Source organism: Malaclemys terrapin, chromosome 1, assembly GCF_027887155.1.
Source record: "Malaclemys terrapin pileata isolate rMalTer1 chromosome 1, rMalTer1.hap1, whole genome shotgun sequence".
Taxonomy (NCBI): domain Eukaryota; kingdom Metazoa; phylum Chordata; order Testudines; family Emydidae; genus Malaclemys; species Malaclemys terrapin.
The window spans coordinates 261,262,260-261,278,051 of record NC_071505.1 but is presented as its reverse complement, the minus strand read 5'-3'; the positions used below and the strand labels follow the sequence as shown (position 1 = coordinate 261,278,051).

General features: G+C 42.4%; 1 protein-coding gene across 1 annotated transcript in view; it reads left to right on the top strand.

Moving 5' to 3' along the window:
* Window positions 1-6,050: 6,050 nt before the first annotated feature.
* Window positions 6,051-15,792, top strand: part of DCT (dopachrome tautomerase) — a 30,304-nt gene continuing 20,562 nt past the window's right edge. Inside the window, exons 1-2 of the mRNA XM_054008195.1 lie at window positions 6,051-6,528; window positions 13,544-13,843. Coding sequence (XP_053864170.1) covers window positions 6,216-6,528; window positions 13,544-13,843 — 613 coding nt within the window. The 5' untranslated portion in view covers window positions 6,051-6,215. The remainder of the gene's footprint in view (window positions 6,529-13,543; window positions 13,844-15,792) is intronic.

Below are 15,792 nucleotides of genomic sequence, written 5' to 3'. Positions count from 1 at the left end.
TACATAAACATTAATCAAACAAAAATTAGACACCACAAAAAGGGCGCCAAACCAAATATAAAGACAGTGCACCAAAATGGAAGGTAAAAGACAGTGACAAATCAAAATGGCTAAACCCCCGAACAACGTTACATTCTGTTCAACCCCACTGACTTCACGCTTGTCTGAATGCACAATATATGACTCATTTTGTTCTGAACATCTCCCAAGAACAGGCTTTTTCAGGAGAATTCCAGTAGTTCTTGCTTTCAGAGGGGTTGGAAATATGGAAAAAGCTATGCTCAGGGTCTTTCCACTTTCTGACCTAGATGAAACTAGGAAGCTCAGAAGTGCATGAAAATATAGTTTACCAGTGGTTTTGAACCTCAGTAAAAGTTTGGGTTCTATGTGAATTTTGGATGAAAGTTTGCACTGGTTCTTTTTCATTTGATTCATTCTGCGTAATGCTAATTTCTTGTTATGTACACCTCTACCTCGATATAACGCTGTCCTCGGGAGCCAAAAAATCTTACCGCGTTATAGGTGAAACCATGTTAGATTGAACTTGCTTTGATCCACCGGAGTGCGCAGCCCTCCCCCCCCCCCCCCCGAGCACTGCTTTACTACGTTATAGCTGAATTCGTGTTATATCAGGTCACGTTATATCGAGGTAGCGGTGTATATGGAAGGGGTACAGTATAAGATTTTTAAATATATGAAAAATGCACTAAATTAGCATAAATTTGAGTTTTTTATTAATGGATAAGCCTGTGGCCAGCCTTAAAGTATTACTACACAGGGCCAGATTCTTCATTCTCTCCGACCAGCTTTACCCTGATGTAATGACACTCAAGCCACTGGATACCTGGGGTTGAAAACAGTTGTAACAGAATGGAGAAGTAGACTCAATTTTAATTTTAAACAATGGCCCAAATTTCCAAAAGCATCCATCATTTCTGAGTGTCCAACTTGAGACACCTCTGACCTGATTGTAGTGAGCGAGTTTATTTCCCATAATATTAACCCCTCTTGCCCTGTTTTCTCTTGGTGTTTTCAAAACCTTTATTTTTTTGTCTCTAGTGCACACAGTTGTCTCTGTTCTCCCTGATAGTCTGTTTTCCTTGAACTTTAACCTCTATTCTCCCTGCACTCCCCTCTTCTTTTCCACGTGGGAGAATCTTTCTTCTTTTATTTTCATCCATGATTATTGCTTTCAATTCTGCCCCATCACCTGGTCTTGTCTTCTATTTATATATTGATTTTCACTTAAATGTATGCATGGAATATCCTGTCTGTATATTCCACTTGTCCAAAAACCTAAATACATCCCATATGAATCACTTTTCCAGCTTAGTATTTATCTGTCCTTGAGTATGGTAGAGGGAATATATAAAACAATATTGTCTTTGGGAAACTCCTCTTGAGCCTGCTGTCTTCTTGTTTCTCAACATACCTTCAGGAGGATTTCAGATGCAGGAATTCTATGGTTCCCCCTGTGAATCCTGATCACTGATACTTTGCCTGCCTCTGCCAAGAATTCTGTATCCTCCCCCACCTTGCTAAAAATGGTATTTAATCCGGTGTGTTTAATTTACACTATTTTTTATACTGGTGTTTTCCTGACTGTGAGGATGAAAGGCCCCCTTCATCCAGCCCTAGCAAAATATCAGCACTGTTCTTTTTGGTTTTTTTCTGCCAGAAATGTCATCACAAGTATTTGTTTTATTGTTCAATGTCCTGTGAGAGACTGTGCGTCCAGGCCTTTCAGTTTGAAACTGATGTGGTACTGGCAGAACTGGAAATAGACAATTAATCAATGCGACAACTTCACGAACACTGTAGTCCCCACATTTAGAGAGACAGTCTTTCAATTAGTTCTGGGTCTGTGATGTGGCAGCAGATATAAAACTAAGCTACGTGGTGTAGTGATTAAAAAAAAAATCACCTTTCATCTCTATGACCTAGAGTCAGTATTAGCACGCATGTTATGACACTGCTATGAAAGGAGTTTGTCTCAACTGATACCCTCGCAAGTTCATTTCATCCTTAGGGGAGATTCTGTCCCCACATCTGGACTGTTACTGTCCAACCAGTTTGCAAAATTGGACCAAAATGTACCAGGAATGCACAGGAACTCAAATGCCACAGCTGGTGAATCGGATACATGCCAGTTGTGCTTCTTTGCTGACAGTTGAGGAAGGAGCAAGCTCACAAGCTTGATAGAGTGGGTTAATTGGGGGTATGGGCAGAGGCTCTATGGCAGTTGGGTGACTGTGTTAATATTAGAATATTTATCTTGAATATGATCTTGAAACACACAAAGAACCATGGGTATGAGATTGGCAATATGAAGTCAAAATAAATGAACAAATTGATTGAATAAAATTCCAGATCGAATCATCTACCTCCAGTAACTAGAAGCCGTTTACCCAGGTGGTGGCGTAGCCCACTGGTGAATGTATGTTACAGGGTCCCCTCTGTGCCCAGTCCACAGAGGATATGAGTTGTTAGCTTATGCTTTTAGCTCTGGATGTCCCTGATTCAACTGTCTGCCAGAGGGGTGACCATCACATGGGTACAAATGATTTGTTCAAACCCTCTGGTGGTTGGATGTCAGTAGTTTCTCATATCCTGGAACCTGTCACTTGAAAAGTGCTTTGATCCAGAATGGAAAACTACTAACAATAAGGCAAACACCCACCTAGACATGTTAAAAACAAAATCAGAGTTTTGAGAGGGACAGAAAAAAAAATAATACAAATCTTGCTTTCTGAGAGTCTGAAAAGTCATTAGGTTTCAGTGGTAGCCGTGTTAGTCTGTAACAGCAAAAAAACACAAGGAGTCCTTGTGGCACCTTAGAGACTAACATTTATTTGGGCATAAACTTTCATGGACTAGAACCCACTTCATCAGATATTGAGCAGCTACAATAATTGTCCCTTTCTAGGATTCTAATGACTAGGGGTTGTATGAGGATGCCATTGCACTGCTAGCAAAGGCTGACGTTTTATCCAAGTTTAGTCCACTTCCTTCTGCAGTTGTTGTTCAGATTCTCACACAAGTTGTTGTTACATTAAGCCTAAAGAGATCCAAAAAGAAAAAGCAGGGCAAGGGTGGGAGAAAATGTGTGCAAACTGGAAAGAGGAATGCAGAGACAGAGAAGGAGAGACACTGAAGCAATGAAATAGAATTCACTTCCAGAATCATTTGCAGTGGCTGCTCTGGTACCTCTTCTGAAGAATGGCTAAAGCCAGTGCAAAGGCTGCTGGGAACAGCTGAAGGAGTGGTGGGGTGGGAGGCATTACATTTCATCTTTATTTAGTGGGGCAATGCACTTTGGGCCAGCCCTGGTTGGGCAGAGTGGTGTCTAAGAAATGATGGAGTAAAACAAAGGTTGGAGAAGCAAGAAGGGATTAAAGTCCTGATTTAACCAGAAACATAAGCACTGCCTAACTTCAAGGATTTTCAGTAGGCCTACTCTTGTGCCTAAAGCTCAGTACATGCTTAACCCAAGTGGGGAAGAAGATTGGAAAGCAATGAAGGAAGGTGAGGAAAAGACCGAAAAAGGCAGGGAAACTAAAAAGAGAGGGAAACAGATTGGGGGGGCGGGGGGGAGGGGAAAAAAAAGAGGAAAATGTAGGCACCTGTTGTGCAGTGCATGAGGATGGAGGAATGGATAGTCTTCATGGAAGCAAGGTCAGAGAGTAGAGAGGGGAGAAAGGGTAGGAGATGAGTCAATGAATTGTGGGGAAGGTGGAGAAGGGAAACTGCAAAGAGAAGGGCAGTGGGACACAGATAAGTCATTTTAATTTAAACTTTTAAAACTGCACATTTAAAACTACTGTAATGTTAGAGAGATGAAATACCTACAGAATTAATCTCTAACAAATAGAAATGACATTTAATACATTACACATAACAAAAGATCACTGATTTTTATCTATATATATAATTTTAAACATTCACAGCTAAATGCTATCCAAGTATTGCTAAAGCTTTTTAATGCAATATTTTTGGAGGAGCATTTCATACAATTCATTTCAGACCCTATCTAATCAACATAAGTGGACCTGAGTTGGTAGATGCAGGGAGTGGAGCTGCAGAATAGAGAGCCAGCACTTTCCCCTCACACTTCAACTCCTGGTACAACAACTGCTCCAAACCTTTTCACAACTGCTTTCAGAGTAATTTGTTCTAATATTCCAAATGCAACAGCTCCCCAGCTCCTTCTGCTTTTCCCCAGCACTGCTCCACCTCAGGTACCCTTCTCAGCTCCTAGGAAGCCTAATCCTTCTCTCTCAAAAAGCTAGAGAGAGAATGTCCTTTCATCAGGCCCACTGCCCTCTTATAAGGGCCAGCTGGGCCCTGCTAGCCACAGCTGTGGCTGCTTTCTCCATCAGACTACCTTTTCCCAGGTGCGACCGTGTCCAGGGCTGCTTTAGCCCCTTCAGGGTCAGAGTGGGTGACCACCCCGCTACAAGTACCTAATATTTAACAGATACCTAAATATCTCAAGTTATTGTTGATGTACATGTAACTTTGCTAAGTTATAAAAGATGTGTAAATATAATATGCAGATAGCTAGGTATGTACTGCATATATGTTCAACAGAGGAAAAATTGGGCATAGATCAAGGGCTTGTATAATCATCTTAAAAGTGATGGCATTTCAGGACACATTGTTCTAAAAATGGGCAAAATTATACAGAGAAAATTAGAGCCGGCAGAAAGGTAGGTCTTGATCCTGCAAAGTCTTACTCATCTGGAAGTACTTCGGTGAGTTTGAATTTGCATGAAGATAAGATGCATCCATGTTCAGAATGTCTCCTCCCATCCGGGTAACAAATGTTCAGGTGTGATTCTTCCATCTTGATCCCTCCTGAGATTTTAGCAATCATGTCACCCAATGATAGTTTATAGTGTAAGAGCAAATCCTGGGGTGGAAAGGAGTTGGTAGGAGACAATACTATATCCCTTCTTAAAATTGCGAAGTAGTTCAATATTTCTGTGAAGAGGATAGAAGAAACAGGGATGCCTTCTCCATTCCCCACTTAAATACAGTAGAACCTCAGAGTTACGAACACCAGAGTTACAAACTGACTGGTCAACCACTCTCATCATTTTTAGGTGTATGCACTCAGGCAGCAGAGACAAAAAAAAAGAAAGAAAAAAAGAAAAGAAAAGAATGTTCAGTACAGTACTGCATTAAATGAAAACTACTAAAAAAATAAAGAAGTTAAATAAAAAGATTTGACAAGGCAAGGAAACTGTTTCTGTGTTTGTTTCATTTAAATTAAGAGGTTAAAAGCAGCATTTCATTTCTGCATAGTAAAGTTTCAAAGCTGTATTAAGTCAATGTTCAGTTGTAAACTTTTGAAAGAATAACCATAACGTTTTGTTCACAGTTACAAACATTTCAGAGTTACGAACGTTTCAGAGTTACGAATAGCCTCCCTTCCTGAGGCGTTTGTAATTCTGGTGTTCTACTGTATTTACAATTCAAGCCCTCGATACTCTACAGTCATTATCAACAGGATACAGTCCTTTGCTCTAGCTGTTATGAGTGGTTTTGTTATTTTTTTGTTAATTTTGCAACTGTATGGTAAGTGTCTGTGTCTGCTTCATTTTTCTTTGCCTCCAAGGCTCCAAACTGATCCTTTATTGAAGATGCCACAACCTGCCAGTGAATAAACATTTAAAAATCCAGAAAGTTGTTTCACTTCTAATATGTTTATAGGATTTTGATTTAAAAAACAACGGACAAACAAAAAAGCCCTGTATCCCCAACTACCCCAGGCACAATCTGAGGTCAGCAGTTTGGCAAAGCACATGAGACAGACAAGACAAAGAGAAGTAAATCCAAGAATGTGCCTCCTTCACAGAGTTCCAAAGCCCCTAAGGACTCCCCCCCCCCCCAGCTTCTTTTCACCCTTGAAGTCATGTGCTGAACACGAGGATTTAGGCTGTGCTAATCCTCCTAATGAGAGCTTCTCCCACCCTCTATATAAATCTTGGCAAGCACCAAAGAGCAAAGGACATTCATGGCAGTTAGAGTCAAGGATTAAACAAAAAGCCAAATGCCAACTTCATAAGCAGTGAGGGAAATTATCTCAGTCTGCTGAGAATCTGGGAAAAAGTGCGGTCCTCCTCTTGTCCAGAGGCTGTTCATGAAACACCCTCACTCCTGTCATTGATTGCTGGAAGCCAAACCCGGCACAGAGCGTGGTCCCTGCAGCAATGACCTCCCAGCTGCAGTGGGTGAGATGGCTCTGCTCTGCTCTCCTGGGCTACCTGAGCTGCTGCTGCGCTCCGCAGGCTGAGGCGCAGTTCCCCCGTGTCTGCATGACAGTAGAGGCGCTGCTGGCCAAGCGCTGCTGCCCAGCCTTGGGGCAAGAGCCAGGCAATGTGTGTGGCTCCCAGCAGGGCAGGGGATCATGCAGGGAGGTGCAGGTGGACACCAGGCCATGGAGCGGCCCGTACACCCTCCGCAACGTGGATGACCGGGAACGATGGCCCCTGAAGTTCTTCAATCAGAGCTGCCAGTGCACAGGTGAGAAGAGGAGGAAAGGGATGGACTAACTCTGCTCCAGAGAAGAGCAAATCCCTGATTGTAGAAAAGGGATCAGGAAGGGTGATCCCTCCCAGCTGTACTACAAATATGGCCAAGCCGTACTCTACCGGTGAGAGAGGAACATGAACTGGCCTAGACACCAAACAGGTTTAGAGCATGGTTTTCTCTCATGCTTAAATTTTGTTTTTTCCCTCTGTACTCACAGGTCAGGAACTCCCTGCCCAGCGCCCCCCATTATTGGTACATGGTTTGGCCATGAGGCTGTTCCATCCCACCTCTACCCATATTTAAATCTGTTTTGTTAGGTAGGATAGACAGGGTTTGTGACTGTAGAAATGTGTATGGATGAAGCCAGGGCTTTGGAGCAGAGCCCGGAGTTGGAGCTGGAGCGTGGAGCAGCTCCGGAGCAGTGGAGCTGCAGGTTTTTGCCTGGAGCTGGAGCAGAGCCCGAGCATAGCTCCAAAGCCCTGGATGAAGCTGTACACCTATATCAGCACATGTTGAGTTGGGATTAATTACTACCAGAGTAATATTTTGCACTGTCTGCCCTGAAAATTTTATGGATGTCAGGGATCCCAACTGGTAAACTTAGTCCTGCTTTGCAGTGCTGACAGGACCTAATGTTAAGAATTGTGCTAAAGCCAACAGGACTTAGTAGTGCTTTAATAATAGTGCTAAAATTTGGACACATGCCGGGATTTAGTACAATGCTTACAAGATAACTGAGTCCCATCAGCATTGCAAAATAGAACAGTGGTTTTAACTTTGTGGAGAGAAAACTGCTTTGTAGCAGCCGCCAATGCAGTTGAATTTGCAGTGCAGACAGAACCTTAGATAAGGAGTCCCATTGACTTCAAGTCCTGAGTACACTATGTGAACATCAAACCCTCAATATCCTATAGCACACTGACTTCAACGGGATGATTCACCTGACAAAGGAGTGCAGAATTAAGCCTTAATCCTGCAAACACATATACATGTGCCTAACTAACTGTATGTGCATGCATAAGCTTTTAGAAGACTGGGGCATTTGATCGTGAACTCTTGTCTTTTTTCTGTGCTATTATATAGAACTATGTATAAAAGATAATGTTAACAGAACACTATTCAGGTTGAAAAGTCAGACACTCGAAAGTTAGGAAAATGCCAGAATTAAGTCTGCCTGTGCAAACTTAATTTGTCCCCCTCCCTTGTGCGTATGCTTTATGATACAGTCTTTAATTACATGATCACATACTAATTTTTCCACAGGACCCCTGCATCATTCAGTGCACAGGATAGACAGTGCTCACTGAATGAGCAGCTAGTCAATATGTTGGTATATCCTTGTTGTTCAATGTGTGGTCCTAGACCTTATTTACTATACATTATTCAAACCCTTCACTGAAGACAGAATTATTACTTTCCTCATGGGCATGTCTATGGCACTCATCACTGTAGTATCTGAGTGCTTCATAAACATTAATTAAGGTTTCTCCCTAACACCCCTGTGAGGTGTGGGGGTGGTATTATCCCTATTTTACAGATTGGGAACTGAGGCCCAGATCCCAAAAGGTACTTAGGCACCTATGTCTGACTTTTAGGCTTTGCCGTGATCCACCAAACCCCTGCTCAGTTGCTGCCTAACCTCACTTGTGGACTAAATTTCTACTGTTGAAATTCCTTAGTTGCCTAAATTTATGCCGCTGAGCACATGCACTGCTGCCTCACTTGTATGTGGATGCCTATTTCCCACCTAAGCTCCAGTGAAGTCCACAAACTGGGGGAAGATAAGCAGAGGAGTGCCTATGTCACCTGTGGGGCTCAATGTGGTAGGTATGCTCAGAGGCTGCCTACTGGACCAGGTTCCATTCAAAATCCAGCCAGTGGAGCGGGTGCCCCCTCCCTGTAACTTTTAGCTCACTGGTTAGACTGCTTGCCCAGAATGTGGGAGACCCAGGTTTAATTCCCCCTGTGACTGATGAGGAGAAAAGCTTTGAAGAGGGGTAACCACTTCTCAGGAGAGTACTTTAACCACGGAACTATGGGAGATTCTGATGTTTGGGTCTCTCATCTCCTGGTGAAGTTGTTCCACTGTAGAAAAATGATTAACAAGTTATTGGAGCAGGGAGATTGGCTCCAGGTCTCCCTCCTCTTAGGTGAGTACCCTAACCACCAGGCTACAGAGTCATTCTTTCTCTGGCTCCTTTGTTGAGCCAGGCCAGAGAGATTAAGGTTAAAAGTATCCACTAAGTTTGGGTGCCCAGTTTGAGATAATTGGGACCTGATTATTCAGAGTATTTGCATTATGTAGCACTTTATATTTCCAAAGCATAGCTCCCACTGACTTCAGTTGGAGCTGTCTGTGCTCAGTGCTCCTGAGGTCTCACACCCCAGGGTCTCATCTCAGGCATCCAGAAAATGGAATACACAGTTAGTGACCACCTGTGAACTGTCTGGTTTCAGACTTGCCCAGCATTATCCAGGAACTCTGTGACAGAGGCAGAGATAGACTCCAGTTCTCCAGCACAGCATTCAACTGCCTTAACCATGAGCCTGTCCTTTCTCTTTTTTTTTTTTTGATTCGCTGCCTTATTCCCTGCACACCTTCTACCTGCTGCAACAAATGAGACAGAGGTCCAACAAACAACAGCTTCCTTAACTACACAGCCCTGCTCCTTCCCCAGAGCCGGTCCATCCTGCACACTGAATCAGGCAGGAGTACTATGGAAAAAATAGTCTGTGATCATGTTTATAAAGTCTGTATCATAATACCCATGCACAGGCAACCTTAACTCTGGCGTTTCCTAACTTTGGAGAGTTTGACTTTGCAACCTTAATAATGTTCTTTTAATGTTGATTTTGGCTAGACTGATAATATTAATCCAAGTATCGGAGGGTAACCATGTTAGTCTGTATCCACAAAAACAACAAGGAGTCCGGTGGCACCTTAAAGACTAACAGATTTATTTGGGCATAAGCTTTCGTGGGTAAAAAATCTCATTTCTTCAGATGCATATTAATCCAGCATTTCATATTTTCCAAACACTTTACAAATAATAAAATAATAATAAAAAATTACATTACTATCTCTCTTTTTATTTTGGAAGATCCCCAGAAGTTTAGCAAACTAAATTCAGGTATCACAGAGAGCCATTTGGATCGTTATTCAGGCAAGCACTTGGGCATGTGTTTGAGTTTAAGCAAGTGCTTAATACTTTTCTGTACAGGTAGGCTTTCCTGGATAAGGCCCTGGTGCACAGCATGCTTAATTATATTCAATGTGGGGGGTGCACATGGGCAAATGTGAGAGATGGTGTGTGTCTGTGTGTCTGTGTGTGTGTGAGAGAGAGAGAGAGAGAGAGAGAAAGAGAGAATTCTGGCCAAGAATAGCTTTACCAATCTGACTCTTATTGCAAATACCATGGGATTTTAAATGTGCTTTCAGAACAGAGAAGATCTTGTTTTCTAAGATCTCATCCAAATTACCGCTATATAATGATTTATCTGCTGTGGTTAGGAGCTTTGTCTTATATAAGCAATTATATCCCCCTGAAAAAAAAGTCCCGATTGTTCACACTTGCTATTTGGTCACCCTAGTTGTGGTAGAATATCTAAGTTGATTGAAACCTTTAATTCTAAAGAATTTAAGTATTCGAAACCTGATGCTTTAAAGTTTAAGGAATCAAGTCCCCAATCCTACTCATATGCTTAACATTACTCATACGAGAAGCCCCATTGAAGTCAAATCCAGTTGATGTTGGACTACATATGGAAGTAGGGTTACGAGATAGCAGCTGTGAAAAAACGGGACAGGGAGCGGGGGGTAATCGGTTCCTATATAAGAAAAGGTCTCCAAAAACGGGACTGTCCCTTTAAAAATGGGACATGTGGTCACCCTATATGGAAGTAAAGTTAAGCATATGAGTAAGTGTTTACAGGTTTGCGTCCTAAGCTAGCTGACTTATTGTTTAATCCTTTGTTCTTTCTTTGGAGCAGTCATTTTCCTCACATCTTTACATCCAGCTTTTCTCTTTGCCTTCATTAGCGCACGATTTTTCCTCTCTTTTATCTTAGGTTCCTTTATACTCCTCCTCTTTACAGTTTCTATTCTATAAATACAGCAGTGATCAAACACAAAACCAGGAGCAACATTTGCTACTCAAGAGATGACTTTAAGAGAAGTCATCTGGACTCTATTTAGATTCAACCAGATTGATGCTGAATGCAGCAGCTCTTCCAGTGGAATGTTAAAAGATCTGTGCTGACTCAGGAGTCGGATTGGTTTTAATAGTTTCCGCACAGTGATTGTTGGTTGCTGTGTGCATGCTTTTCTTTCATTCTGCAAATTGGTCCAGTTGCTGAGTGTCCAAGTTTGAACATTTTTGGTGGGCAACATTTTGTGTTGTCTTCATCAAGTCTCTTAGGTAGCTAGGGTGTAACTCCATTTGCTGTGTAGATGATTGTATTGGGCTAGAATATGCCCGTTAGGCACAGCACATCATTAGTGGCAATTTGTAAGCAACACTGATGAAAGATTCTCTAAGAGGCAGTGGCCAAGATTTTCAATATCCATACAAAGGTCTTGTCTTTAATACACGCTAGAGTGGTGTACATTGTAGAGCTCTCTAAAGTATTGTGCTCTAACTGCTCTGTGTAGACCCTGCTGCTGACACAGTAAAAGACTCCTAGTGTGTAGTAATGTAGTACTGTTTCAAACGGAACTGCAGCAATATGCACTAGATCCCTTGTAGAGTGCATCTGCAAGATCTCCGCTGGGCAATTAGAGTGCAGCACTTTAGACCACTGTACAGTTTACACCCCTCTGGTGTGCTTTTCTTCACAGTATAGACAAGCCCTTATGTATCCAGATAAATTGCTTGATTTTACTAATTGCTGAGTACCCAATGGCTCCCACTGTGGTCACTTTTGGAAATTTGGCCACATCTTTTAGTTGCCTATTGGGGAGTTGAACTCTTTTGAAAGTATAACAGTTTTGAGAGGTCCAGGATAAGTAATCTAATAGTTTTCTGAAGTTTGATTGAATTTTTTTTGTTGAATCATGCACTTTACTTAAACATATTTTTCTTTACTCATTTTAGTTCTAAGCAGATATAATGCTTTGGTTCTACTTTGTTTAATATGATACTAAACTGTGATCAGTGAAACCCAATGCCTTTCCCCCTTCTTTCCAAAGAGAGTTGTGGTCAAAGAACTTATTGAAAAGCTGCTTTCACAACCTTGCTTTCTGTAAAGGATTGACTTAATATGCTGGTAGATGCAAAAATATCAACTCTTTAAAATGGATGTCAAGTACATTTTGGCGTAAGTCTAATTGAAAGATAACATACAAACATTAGTTATTTTCAGATGTAAACTTTGCATCTGTTGCATGCTTTTTCCAGTTCATTTAAGTGCACCTACTGTACCTATCGTTCGACTCAGTTTTTGCAAATTCTTATAATGGAAAGGAGTGATTGCAATTCTTGAGACAGTTCCTCCATACCAGAGGGGGGAAAGAAGCTCATTCTTATTTGAATAAGCTGTGTATTTTGAATTAGACAAAGCACTTTGCAAGCATGATTTATGAATGGATGCATTAATATGTGGCCCCTGTAAATGGCAATTCACACTAATTATACTTACACTTCAGTTCAAATGAGAAGGGTTTTGTATTTGGGCTAGATTCTGATCTCAGCTACATAAGTGTAAAGCTGAAGTAATTGACAGCAGAATCTGTTATATGATTGTTTAGCCACTAAAAGGGATTATTGTTAAGCGATCACAGCAGTTTCTGGCACAGATCGTGACAGTGGTTGGATAAGGAAGTACTTCAGAATCACTGAAAAGCTATAAGGAGTTATCAGCATTCATTGCTCTTGCCTCTTTTTCAGTTTTCTAAGTTAAATTTCTGTATTTTGAATGTGTGCTGAACTTCTACCCCCAAGTACAATACAGTAAAGTTCAATCCAGGTCTGAAATTAATCACATTATTTTACCATTACAGTTTTCAAAGAAAAGCGGATGGGCTAGTTCATTTGGTGGAAAGAATAATGTTGACATTAACCTGTGGAAGTACAATTGATAATCAGGCTGAGAAAACAGAGCAAGATTTAAATCCCATTATTTAAGTAATTCTAAAAGTATCTAATAAAGCTTAGTAACTGACAGGATTGCCCAGTAGCAATCCTAAAAGCCCTTATGAAGTTGTTGTAGAATAAATTTGCACGTTGTTGTTATAAGGTTATTTGGCTCTAGATTATGTGGCAGTGCTAAAACTGAGCCATATGGGATGACTGTGCTTCCCTATACCATGTATTCCAGAGATCTTCATAATACTGTAAAAACCTGAGTAGACAGCACAGAAAGTACTTGTCAACAGAGGGATGCCTGCCTGTTTTAGAAATAAGGCAATGGGGTGAGAAAAGACCTTTACACATAGTACAATACAATTTTTCATACTTTTACATAGTATCACTGCACCATTGAATGATACCTCAGTGTGCCACCAGCAGTAGCCCTGTGGTTTGTTATTTTAAAAATACTTTTAAAGAGCAGGAGTCTTTGTCAGACATCCTGTCTTTGGGCTTGGTCCTGTACGATGCTGCATACTCTGGGCCCAGTCTAGTAAAGCACTTTATTATCTGCTTAACCTAGGCAGGTGAGTAGTCACATTAAGTTCAATGAGACTATGGGCATATTTAAATGCTTTGCTGGATCAGGGCCAGAGTTCTTAGTACCTTGCAGGATCAAGCCCTTTATCTGGCACTTTATCTTGATAACCAGCCTTCTATGAATCTTGGCCCTGCTGTGTTTCTGGGAAATGAGCCATCATTTTAGTTAAGCAATTGACAAAGCTGCCAATATTCTCAGCTGTTGAACCTTGCCAGAATAGAAATCTCTAGGGAAAAGACAGACTAACCAACTCAATTCCTTTGCATTTCAGTCTCAGTTTCTTTTGTGTATTGATTAATATAGACACATTTTCCTAAACCCAAACTCTTTCTTAATATAGGAAACTTTGCTGGCTATAACTGTGGTGACTGCAAGTTTGGCTGGACTGGCCCCAGCTGTGATGAAAGGAAGCCACTTCTTGTCCGGAAAAATGTCCATGCGTTGACTGCAGCGGAGAAAGAGCAGTTCTTAGATGCTTTAGACCGTGCAAAGAATACCACTCACCCAGACTATGTGATTGCTACACAGCACTGGCTGAGTCTCCTTGGGCCCAATGGAACTGAACCACAAGTTACAAACTGCAGTATTTATAACTGCTTTGTGTGGCTTCATTACTACTCAGTCAGGGACACCCTATTAGGTTGGTACTTTTCTTTACTAAGGCATTTAGAATGTAAAGAAGGTGGTAAAAATGTAATCATTGAACAAAGGTAAGTAAGTTGAAAAGTGATCAAGTCACGGTGAAAGGAAGGATGGTCCAGTGGTTAGGGTGCTAGGGCTTATCTACACTGGCAAGTTTTGTCACCAAAAACTGGCTTTTGGTGACTAAACAGCGATAGCGTACACGCTGCAAGGTCACTTTTTTCGGAGAAAAAAACAATCTCCTAGTTTTGGTGACAAAAAGCTTCCACCCTTACGAGAGACTTTTGTCTTTTCCCCTCCCTTTATTGTTGACAAACAGCCAGGTTTTTTTCCGATTTTATTGGCCTCCAGAAAGTATCCTACAATTCCCATGCTGCCGCTCTGGTCAGCGGTTTGAACTGCGCTGCCCTGCAGCCAACCCGCCCCTCCCTCTTGCAAGCCCCAGGAATTTTAAATCTCATTTCCTGCTTGCTGGCTTCCCAGAGGAGCTTCCCAGGTGGCTTCCCAGGTAAGCATGGCTGGCTATCGCACCAAACATGCTCCTGCTTGGACCATTGCTGAGTTGTTGGATCTGATCAGTATATGGGGAGAGGAGTCTGTTCAGTCGCAGCTGCGAGTGACCCGTAGGGATTGGGACACATATGGGCAAATTTCTCAAGGCTTGTGCGAAAAGGGCTATGATCGGCCCACGCAACAGTGCAGAGCGAAGATAAAGGAGCTGAGGCAGGCATACTATAAGACATGGGAGGCGAAACAACGCTCTGATGGTGCACTTAAGACCTGCCACTTCTATAAGGAGCTGAATGCTATCCTCGGTGGTCACCCCACCTCCATTGCCAATTGCCCCGTGGATACTTCACATGCAGCTGAAAAAGGGGGTAACCCAGAGGCTGAAATTGTGGATGAAGAAGACAAGCTAGAAGAGGTTGTGGTGCTCCTAGCAGGGTCACCCGGTGGGGCAGGCAGCCAGGAACTTTTCTCCACTCCAGAAGTGCTCAATGGGGAGCAGGAAGCAGATGAGACTCCAGGTAAGTTGCTGTGGCTTGTGTAGAGAATAGAAAAGTGGAAGGCAGGTAGTGTTTTCTTTGAGCTGGACATTGCCCTGTGTAGCTAATCTGCAAGGCCAAGCAGGGTGTCGATGGACATCAAGACCTGCAGGGAATCCTCCAGAGAGAGGCTCTGGAAAGTTTCCAAGAGTTACTTGTTAATCCTCTGCCACAGATTCCAAGGGATTGCAGCCTTGTTAGTTCCCCCATTGTAGGAAACTGTACCGTGCCATTTAGCAATCACTGGAGCTGGGACCAAAGCGGTACATAGCTGAGCTGCATATAGCCCGGGGTGGAAGCTGCAAGCTTTCAGCAGCTGAGCCCTGGTTTCTCTGGTCACCTGCAGCAGCGAGATGTCAGCCAGCAAGTTGGCCGCCTGTGAAAAAGTGTGGGATAATTTTAGAATGAATTCCCTGCAAAGCTGCCCTGCAAGCCATGACCTTTTTGTCCATATTGACAACCGCCTTCCCCCCACTCCCGAAACTCACCATTATTGGGGTGTTCGCGGAGCTGTGTGCCTCCTTAGAATCTCAGAGAGAAAGTGATTTATACTAGCAAAATGCCCTTTTTATTAAAATGTTTCAATCGTTTGCTGGAATGTAACAATCCCTCTTCTGTTTAGTACAGACCGTGAAGAACACATCACACACCCCCGCGGACTGGCTGCGGCAGATAAGAAAAAAACCTGGGCACAGCAAAGAAGACATGTTCCGTGAGGTGCTGCAGCGCGATGAGAGACAGACCAGGAGGCAGAGAGTGCTGGGAAGCTGAAAGGCAGGACAGAAAAGAGAATGCTGCTTTTGCTAGGCAAGCAACAGAGCGGATGATAAAAGTTATGGAGGATCAGACAGAGATGCTCAAGTCTCTGATACAGCTGCAGACTGAGCCGATCCGAGTTCGA